We start from the raw sequence: 11,483 nt of genomic DNA on the forward strand, positions 1-11,483 counted from the left end.
CAGCGCAGTTTATTAAGTAATTTCGGAGTTTCCATATAAATAGATTTCGTATTTTGAATTTTCACTTTGTCTGGAGAGACGTCATAGATTTTTAGGCGCTACTGAGATATTGCTGTATATATGGGGGTCTAAAAAATTAGGCACGCATATACACTCAAGCACACATATCACACATACACATGCACACACACACACACACACGCACATATATATATATATATATATATATGTGTGTGTGTGTGTGTATATACGTATATTTACACACACACACACACACATATATATATATATATATATATACAGTATATGCATATGTGTGTGTGGAAATCTTTTGAAATATTTTTCAATGAAATTAATTGGTTTAAAATTCTTGGATAGATCTAAGTATAAATATTAGCCCTTCTTGCCTATGCATATATATATATATATATATATCTAATCTTAATTACATCAAAATTCCAAGCATTTAATTTTTTTTGCACATACAGGTATAGTGTACAATACTGAATAACATACTAAATATTAAAAGGGTATATAATCAAATATTTCCAAGGAAGGTAAAAGCAAGATTTTTTGTAAATAATCTTTATTTGATTTTCAAGTTATTTACAAAAATAGATTTTTCACATGCAACTCAAGCCACTGACTCTGGATTCGAAGACCATGATGCCAAATGACATAAGATTCTTCTATGAAAATACTTTACTTCACCCTTGATATTCCTTCGCTTTCTCCTTCTTCAGTAGTGGTGTCCATGATGGTAGTCATCGTGGCGGACGTAGTCGTCAGGAGCTGCTGCTGCCGCAGCTGCCTGTTTATTGTAGAGGTGGAAGAACTGGGACTTGGCAGCTGCCACTTCAGGGGTGTCTTGGACGTGGCCGTTGGCGACCACTACGGTAGAGGGCACTGAATATGAGGCTGCCGATTGGTATGAAGGGGCATGAACAGCATGGTGAGCAGGTGCGTGGACCACATGGTGAGTGGGAGCATGGACCACATGGTGAGTAGGAGAGTGGACTACAGCATGAACAGGAGCATGGTGATAGGCGGGAGTAGCACCATAGCGTCCATAGGCTCCGACGGCAGCCAACTGCCTCTGGTAGGCGTCGAAGAAGGCATTCTTGGCAGCAGCCACTTCATAGGTGTCCGAAACTGGAATGACTTTGCCGTCAATGCCAGCTGGGACAGTGGAGGCCAGGGGCCCAGTGTATTTTGGTTGGTAGGTCCCTCCGTAAGAGTAGCTGGGGAAGGAAGTGTAGGCCTGATGGGGAAGAGCTGAGCACAGCCCCATCACTGCCAAAGTAACCTGTTGGACAAATTGTTATTGAGACTCAATTATCTAAGAATGAGACATTGTCTTGTCTTTATCGAGAACTATAACTCTCTCTCTCTCTCTCTCTCTCTCTCTCTCTCTCTCTCTCTCTATATATATATATATATATATATATACATATATATACATATATATATATATATATATATATATTATATCCATTTATGAAATCTTTTTTCAATGTGGTATGAAATTTTGTCTATGGTAAATGACAAGTTGTAACACCTGACCTTGTGTCTTCTGTAGACATTCCTCAAACATAAACAAAATATGTGTCAGAATTTAAATAGAATTCTTATGCAAAATCTGTATCTGCAGCATGACTTAAGTGTTGATTTCTATCTGTGACTCCGTTACACAACTTTAGAATAAATATTGAAAAGATAATTGTAAATCAGACCAAATGATTACAAATCCTCTACTTAAAATAAACTGATTTATTCCAAATAGTAAAAGAAATGGGATCATCAGAAACTTCAAATGAGATTCCATGCTTTCCTCACCAAAGTCCTCATTGCTGTAGTGGTTGAAAGGTAATCTTGAGTTATACTGTGATGTTCCAAGTCACTGGCAGTGTTTATATACACTGCGGTTCTGCCCCACCCAACTCATTTCTTGTCGGTAACACTCAGAGGTGTGGGAGGATGGTGGGGTCGGTCACTGGAAGAAGGAACACCTTACCTCTGGTCATAATCAAAGCAAAAGTTTTTCGAAGGATTTTCTGAGAAAAAAAAAATGACGTTTCCAACTTTCATTTTAGTAGTAAGAATACAGTGATCTGATATAATTAATATATTATTAGCATTTGTAGCAGTAAGTAGTAGTAGTAGTAATATCACTTCTATACTTATAAACATCAAAATTATGATAATTGATAACCACAATGGCATCTTAACTACTCGAGACCTCACACTAAGAACCTTTTGACCCCGACGAAGAATACGAAAGGAGACATATTCCTTCCTTTTAATGGATTTCAACCTATGCTTAGTCTTAAGTGTTAGGTAACCACATGCTTCATAATGCTTTTAAAACTAATTGAAAAAGTAGACGTACTATGTCATACATAGATGGCTAACTCTTACAAGCATCAGGAATAATATGCAGTGTTTTGGACTTCTACTACTTTTTTGTTCCCGAATTTCATAGATCTCCTTTCTTTGATGGTGATAAGTGTTTAAAACTGTAAGAGAGAGAGAGAGAGAGAGAGAGAGAGAGAGAGAGAGAGAGAGAGAGAAGTAAAATGAACTCAAAGAAAGAAATATAATGATAAAAACTTTGTAAGAAAAATAGCAATCAAATATTTTCTTCATTCTAAAGATATGTTTGTTAAACAACATTATAATCTCCAGTTTCGACAGTATAAACACTGGACGTAATAACATTTCTGTAATGAGAATACAACATCTGCAAAAGAAAAAGTATCTTGGTTTAGAAAAAGGTAAACAAAATATCCCTAAACATTAAACTAGACACAAACTGTCCTTCATAAATTCCGTAGGTGTCAATGAGTGGCCGACTTGCTCATGAATTATTTCTGTTAATATGCACAAAGAAATATTAAAATCAAACGTTGATGAGACTTTTCTATAGATTGCACGTGGTATTTAGTTACGGGAAACTATTATTATTATTATTATTATTATTGGTGTACTTTAGAGAGAAGTTAAATATGATTTCCACATGTAATAAAAAGCTTTTATTAATGACACAACTACTACCACTTCCACTATTACTACTACTACTAACACTAATACTACTACTAATACTAATATTACTACTACTAATACTACTGCTGCTACTACTACTACTACTACTACTACTACTACTACTACTAAGGGCTTATGAATTATATCCATCTCAACAATCTATCATTATCCAATCTTTATACTAGGCCAAGCCATATCAAAATACTTTGATCCATCCTCTCGTATATGAAAAACTTTAGTTTACTTCTTCTTTCCTAACCTCAAAACTTCACTGCCATAAAGGAGAGAGTGTTCTATAATCGTTTCAAACACTAAAACCTTTGTTTAAATACTATTGTTCCCCCTGCACTATTTACCAAGAAATTCATATATCCTTGTTTTAGTAAAATAATCGAACCTTTCCAACCATGTAACAATAGTACAAATAATTAATATCTTGGTAACCAAAAATTCTTCCCAATTACCAAAAATATACTTGAATATATTTCCCCAAGGTTGCAGTTGAGGAAACTAGATACAGATGCATCAGGAGTTAGCTGAATATTAACAACTGAAACTTATTTAGAAATAAGACTTCTGTTTGACCATAATTGATAAATATCCCTATATCTTTATCTGTTAAAGGGCAAGATATGTAAGAGAAGTAAAAAAATCATGATTCCTGCGCCTCTGAAAATTCCCTTATGCTAATGTCAGTGAAGTTTGTGTTATTGGCCAGATTCTTATATGGGTGAGTCCTAGTATTCACTTTGTGTTACGGGTTTTGGCAGCGATGGGGCTACGCTCCGCTCTTCCCCATCAGGCCTACAATTCCTTCCCCACGCTCCTGCTCATCTTGTGGTCCATGCTCCCACTCAACATGTTGTTCATGGCCCTTCATACCTTCCCGCAGCCTCATACTCCGTGCCCTCTACTCTGGGTGGCACAAATGGCCATGTCCAAGACACTCCGAAGTATCAGCTGCCAAGGCCAGTTCTTCCACCTCTACAACAAGCAGGCAGCTGTAGCAGCAGCAGCAGCTCTTGATGACTACGCCTACCACGATAACCACCATCATGGAGTGAAGAAGGAATAAGCGAAGGGAATAAAAAGTGTGAGGTGAATAATCTTCATTGAACCACCTTGTCATATGCCATCATCCTTTTCTAATAAACAGTCTGTTGCTTGACGTGCAAATTCTCATCATGGACATCCATGAACAAATAAGAGAGTGGTTGGCAGATGATAAATCAAACCAAAGAAGAATCTTATGTTTTCCTCACTTAAGTGTATATTATTCCTATTCTTTAGTTTTCCTCTCACTCCTCTCCATGATTATTGAGTGTATGTATTCCCTACAAAATGTTTCCTATATGATTAATTGATTCATGCAGTTCATATGCTGTATACTGCCATACATGCACAAACACCCTCCAAAGGTATGCACAATAATGCACACATATATATGTAAGTAAGTATATATTTTATATATGAAAATATATATATGTGCATAATATATATACGTATATGTATATATATATATATATATATATATATATATATATATATATATATATATATATGTATATATATATATATATATATATATATATATATATATATATATATATATATATATATATACATACATATATATATATATATATATATATATATATATATATATATATATATATACATACATACATATATGTATATAGATATATATATATATATACATATATATATACATATATATACACATATGTATACATATATATGTGTGTGTATGTGTGTGTAATTATATGTCATTAACACACGTGACCTTGAAAGATGTAAATATCTACCAAAATATAGCCATTAAAAATACTTTTATAAAATAAAAAATAATGGCTGAGTAAAGACTGTAAAGTCTAAATTATGACTCTAAGTCGAAACAAGCACAGTATTAGACTCAACCAATGAGATCATTCCAAGTCCACTGTGCGTATTCTTGTCAAATTCAGGAATCTTTGCTTAGCCTCGAAATCTGTAACATGTGGCTATTTAAGATGATCATTTGTCACTAACACACGTTAATTAAACGATAATTAGAGATATTTTAACTCAACAGGAATAAGCACCGTGTACTTGGAATGAACTTATATCTCTCAGGTTGACCCATTGGTATAGTCTACTGTTGGGATTATATCGACACAGGGATCGGTTTGAGTCGTTCCTCAGTCAAAAGCATTTTCATAGGTTTTACAGTGAATATATATTTCCAAAGTTGATTTCGATATTATTTTCCATGTTTCGTTGATGTTTGCATATTTACACCAACCTATAGGCTATACATTTACACTCACACAAACCTATAAATATATATATATATATATATATATATATATATATATATATATATATATATATATATATATACATACATACATATATATATATATATATATATATATATCAAACTAAGGAGATGTATGACTAACCATTTACACTCACACAAACCTATATATATATATATATATATATATATATATATATATATATATATATATATATATATATACACATATATACATATATATATATACATATATATATATATATATATATATATATATATATATATATATATATCAAACTAATGAGATGTATGATACATTTCACTAAACAATCTAATACAATATAGGTTTCGTGACGAATTAATCCTTTAAGAAAAATACTCGTTCTTGGAAGGAATAGAGACCAGAACACCATCACGGAAATTAATTTTACGAACAATAAAAGATGCAACGGAAATAAAAGGAAAAATATTGAAACAAATCTTGTCTCGGAACAATGGTGCCTTATAAGTAGAGCTGACAGCGCCTCCAAGGTCTGATGACTGATGGATTACATGAGTGATTATATAGATTTGAAATAAGGCAATTGGTGCGTCAAGGTCATTTTCGTTAATGCATACAACCGGTTGTTAAGCTTCAGGTGTGCAGAAATAAATAAGTTATATGCAGTAAGATGTAATAGAAAATAATGTAGGAGAAATTACTGAAACGAATCAGAGAAAATTATAGATTGTGCAGAAGAAAAAATAGGAATTAATATTGAAAGAAGAATGGGATATTAAGCTTGCAGGAGAACAAGAAGTAAAGAGGATTTACTCAGTAATGATAGAGTTAATTTGTAATTATATAGAAAATTATAAGTACAGGAAAATCAGAAAACATTAAATCAACTTCGCTTTAAAATGAATAAGACGACCATTTGAAACAATGTAGGATCCAACCTTGAACTTTTCTCCTTTCTTTGAACCAATAATGAAATACGAGTTAAGGTTTATTTTGTTGTCGCATTTATAATGGCTGTATCTAAATATTTTCTGCAATTTTCTGTCTGGTTTTAAAGGACAGCTCTCCCAAGTTCCTTACAAGCAGAGGATATTAATATTAGAAGACAGGTTCCCCATATTGATTGGTTGCACAGTTATTACATTCAATGGAATCGTAAAAACACCACAAAGGGCTGGATAATATTATAAATGAGCGCAGAGTTGACGTCTTTGACCTTGTATACTTTGAAGACTTGATGAAACTTGAAGAACTTCAGCGGCTTCTTACAAGTAGAAAGATGTCACGTGGTGACCCGAAATCTAAAGATAATTTCTACAGATGAAAACTAGTAAACTAGTAAAATGAGATAGGGACATTTCTTATCACATAGATGATGTGAAATACACGAAAATAAAGCAAACTATTCTATACTGAAAATGTTATATATATCACTTAAATTTGCATCTTTAAAGGGAATAACCGGATAACGTACTTTGAAAGATGATAAAATCCCGTTGCAAGATTGGAACCGTGACATTCTTCGAGATAAACCGTTAAATTTTGTGAAGCCTTTTTTGAAAATCCTTTATGCGTACCAAAACACACACCCATATATATATATATATATATATATATATATATATATATATATATATATATATATATATATATATATATATATATACATATATATATATATATATATATATATATATATATATATATATACAGTATATATGTGTGTGCGTGTATGTATATATATGAATATATGTTTGTGCGTATGCGTGTGTGTGAGTCTTTTAAAAGATTTTTCAATGCAATAAATTTAGAATTCTTGGACAGAAGTATTTTCGTCTATCTTTATACATCTAGGTATTACAGTCCTTCTTGCCTATGCATATAAATCCATACTTAATTACATAAAAATTCCATGCATTTTTGAAATTCTTTGCACATGCAGATATTTTGTACAATACTGAATAACATATAAAATGTTAAAAGGGGATATAATCAAATAATTTTAAGGAAGGTAAAAACAAGATTTTTTGTAAATAAACTATATTTGATTTTCGAGTTATTTACAAAAATAGATTTTTCACATGCAACTCAAGCCACTGACTCTGGATTCGAAGACCATGATGCCAAATGACATAAGATTCTTCTATGAAAATACTTTACTTCACCCTTGATATTCCTTCGCTTTCTCCTTCTTCAGTAGTGGTGTCCATGATGGTAGTCATCGTGGTGGACGTAGTCGTCAGGAGCTGCTGCTGCCGCAGCTGCCTGTTTGTTGTAGAGGTGGAAGAACTGGGACTTGGCAGCTGCCACTTCGGGGGTGTCTTGGACGTGTCCGTTGGCGACCACAACGGTAGAGGGCACAGAGTATGAGGCTGTTGGATGGTATGAAGGGGCATGAACAACATGGTGAGCAGGAGCGTGGACCACATGATGAGCTGGAGCGTGGACTACAGCATGAACAGGAGCATGGTGATAGACAGGAGCCGCACCATAGCGTCCATAGCCTCCGACAGCAGCCAACTGCCTCTGGTAGGCGTCGAAGAAGGCGTTCTTGGCAGCAGCCACTTCGTAGGTATCAGAAACGGGAATGACTTTGCCATCGACGCCTGCTGGGACAGAGGAGGCCAGGGGCCCAGTGTATTTGGGTTGGTAGGTCCCTCCGTAGGAGTAGCTGGGGAAGGAAGTGTAGGCCTGATGGGGAAGAGCTGAGCACAGCCCCATCACTGCCAAAGTAACCTGTTGGACAAATTGATATTGTGACTCAATTATCTAAGAATGAGACATTGTCTTGTCTTTCTCGAGAACTCTCTCTCTCTCTCTCTCTCTCTCTCTCTCTCTCTCTCTCTCTCTCTCTCTCTCTCTCTCTCTCTTTATATATATATATGTATATATATATATATATATATATATATATATATATATATATATATATATATATATACGTATATATTTATTTATGAAATTTTTTTTCGATGTGGTATGAGATTTCGTCTATGGTAGATGGCGAGTTGTAACACCTGACCTTGTATCTTCTGTAGACATTCCTCAAACATAAACAAAATATGTGTCAGATATTTAAATAGAATTCTCATGCAAAATCTGTATCTACAGCATTACTTAAGTGTTGATTTCTATCTGTGACTCTGTTACACAACTTTAGTATAGATATTGAAAAGATTAATGTAAATCCGACCAAATAATTACAAATTCTTTACTTGAAATAAACTAATTTATTCCAAATGGAGTCACAAATGTGATCATCAGAAAGTAGAAACGAGATTCCATGTTTTCCTCACCAAAGTCCTCATTGTTGTAGTGGTTGAAAGGTAATCTTGAGTTACACTGTGATGTTCCAAGTCACCGGCAGTGTTTATATACACTGCGGTTCTGCCCCACCCAACTCATGTCTCGTCGGTAACAATCAGAGGTGTGGGAGGATGACGGGGTCGGTCACTGGAAGGAGGAACACCTTACCTCTGGTCATAATCAAAGCAAAAGATTTTTGAAGGCTTTTCTCCGTAAAAAAAAAAAAAAAAAAAAAAAAAAAAAATGACGTTTCCAACTTTCATTTTTACTAGTAAAAATGCAGTGATCTGATATCATCAGTATATTACTAGCATATGTATAAGTAAGTAGTAATTGCAGTAGTAGTAGTAGTAGTAGTATCACTTTTATATATATATAAACATCAAAATTATGTTTATTGATAACCACAATGGCATCTTAACTACTTAAGATCTCACACTAAGAACCTTTTGACCCCGACGAAGAATACAAAAGGAGACATATTCCTTCCTTTCAATGGATTCGAACCTATGCTCATTCTTAAGTGTGACTTAACCACTTAGTTCATAATGCTTTTAATACTAATTGAAAGGAATAGACGTACTGTATTATACATAATGGGCTAACTCTTACAGACATCAGGAATAATCTGTAATGGTTTGGACTTCTACTAATGCTTTTTTGTTCCCAAATTTCATAGATCTCCTTCCTTTGATAAACCGACTAGTAAACTAGCTCTTTTGCTTCTTTCTGTCGTTTCCTGCTTATGTTCTTAAAATCTGGTATAGATTAGTCTGCTGAGATGCTCGTTCCATCGGCCTCAAAGGAACCAAATAAAGGAACTTTTTTACTAAACCACTGTGCATTGAGATGGTGATGAGTGTTTAAAACTGTAAGATAAAAAGAGAGAGAGAGAGAGAGAGAGAGAGAGAGAGAGAGAGAGAGAGAGAGAGAGAGAGAGAGAGAGAGAGAGAGAGAATGAACTCAAAGAAAGAAATATAATGACAAAAACTTATAAAAGAATAAAATCAACAATAAAAAGATTTTTTCATTCTTAAGAAATGTTTGTCAAACAATTCAACATTATAATCTCCAGCTTCGACTATGCAAACACCAGACTTTATAATATATTGTAATGACAATATAACATCTGTATAAGAAAAAGTATCTTGTTATAGAAAAAGGTAAACAAAATATCCCTAAAGATTAAACTATACAGAAACCGTACTTCATAAATTCCGTATGTGTCAATGAGTGGCTGACTTGCTCATGAATTATTTCTGTTAATAAGCACAAAGAAATATTAAAATCAAACGTTGATGAGTCTTCACCATAGATGGACCGTGGTAATTTAGTTACGGGATACTATTATCATTATTATTATTATTGTTATTATTATTGTTATTATTATCATTATTATTATTATTGGTGTACTATAGAGAAAAACTAAGTATGATTTTCGCATGTGATAAAAACCTTTTATTAATGACACTACTACTACTACTACTACTAATACTACTACTACTACTACTATGAATTATATCCATATCAACAATCTATCATCATCAAATCTCTCTACTAGGCCAAGCCATATCAAAATACTTTCATCCATCCTCTCGTATATGAAAAACTTTAGTTTACTTCTACTATCTTAACCTCAACACTTCACTGCCATAGAGAAGAGGGTGTTGTATAATCGTTTCAAACTCTAAAACCTTTGTTTAAATACTAGTGTTACCCCTGCACTATTTACCAAGAAATTCATATATTCTTGTTTTAGTAAAATAATCGAACTTTATCAACCATATAACAACTGTACAAATAATTATTATCTTTGTAATTTAAAATTCTTCCCAATTACCAGAAATATAATTGAATATATTTCCCAAAGGTTACACTTGGGGAAACTAGATACAGATGCAGCAGGACTTAACTGTATATTAACAATTGCAACTTATTCAAAAATAAGACTTCTGTCCCACAATAATTAGTAAATATCTTTCTATCTTTATCTGTTAAAGGAGAGGAAATGTAAGAGAACTAAAAAATCATATCTTTTGTCCCCTCTGAAAGTTCACATATGCTAATGTCAGTGAAGTTTTTGTTATTGGCCTGATTCTGCTACGGCTGAGTCCTAGTATTTACTCTGTATTACAGGTTGTTTTGGCACTGATGGGGCTATGCTCCGCTCTTCCCCATCAGGCCTACACTTCCTTCCCCACGCTCCTGCTCATCTTATGGTCCACGCTCCCACTCACCATGTTGTTCATGGATGGCCCTTCATACCATCCCACAGCCTCACACTCCGTGCTCTCTACTGTGGTTGTTACAAACGGCCACGTTCAGGACACCCTTGAAGTGGCAGCTGCTAAGTCCCAGTTCTTCCACAACTACAACAAACAGGCAGCTGCAGCAGCAGCAGCTCTTGACGAGTACGTCCACTAGGATGACTACCATCATGGTCATCACTACTGAAGAAGGAGAAAGCGAAGGGAATAGAAAGTGTGAGCTAAAGAATCTTCATTGAAGAATTCTTATGTCCATATGCCATCAACATTTTATAATAAAGAGTCTATTGTTTGACGAACAAATTCTCATCATGGACATCTATATACAAACAAGAGTGGTTGGCAGATGCTAGCTCAAACCTAAGAAGAATCTTGTCCCCTCTCATACTGGTCTTCTTTTAGGCCAGAGCCCAATTTCATTGTCCACTTGGAAAAATCTATCTATATAAATAAGCCAAAAAGAATAAATGTGGAATATTATTCACTTTCCTCTTTTGTTTCTCGAACTCCTTTGCATGATTATTGGTTGTATGTAATTCTTACGAAT

At 34.0% G+C, this 11,483-nt stretch overlaps 2 protein-coding genes across 2 annotated transcripts; both read right to left on the minus strand.

Annotated features, from left to right (window-relative positions):
* Positions 1-608: 608 nt before the first annotated feature.
* Positions 609-1,908, minus strand: LOC137638074 (cuticle protein CP1499-like). Its single transcript, XM_068370167.1, has 2 exons — positions 1,837-1,908; positions 609-1,306 (listed from the first exon to the last, which is right to left on the minus strand). The coding sequence occupies exons 1-2, from the start codon at positions 1,846-1,848 to the stop codon at positions 740-742; spliced, it is 579 nt and encodes a 192-aa protein (XP_068226268.1). The 5' UTR covers positions 1,849-1,908; the 3' UTR covers positions 609-739.
* A 5,524-nt stretch (positions 1,909-7,432) lies between these two features.
* On the minus strand, positions 7,433-8,731 carry LOC137638077 (cuticle protein CP1499-like). The gene is made up of 2 exons (XM_068370169.1): positions 8,660-8,731; positions 7,433-8,099 (listed from the first exon to the last, which is right to left on the minus strand). The coding sequence occupies exons 1-2, from the start codon at positions 8,669-8,671 to the stop codon at positions 7,557-7,559; spliced, it is 555 nt and encodes a 184-aa protein (XP_068226270.1). The 5' UTR covers positions 8,672-8,731; the 3' UTR covers positions 7,433-7,556.
* Positions 8,732-11,483: the final 2,752 nt, after the last annotated feature.

The sequence above is a fragment of the Palaemon carinicauda genome, chromosome 3 (assembly GCF_036898095.1).
Source record: "Palaemon carinicauda isolate YSFRI2023 chromosome 3, ASM3689809v2, whole genome shotgun sequence".
NCBI lineage: Eukaryota > Metazoa > Arthropoda > Malacostraca > Decapoda > Palaemonidae > Palaemon > Palaemon carinicauda.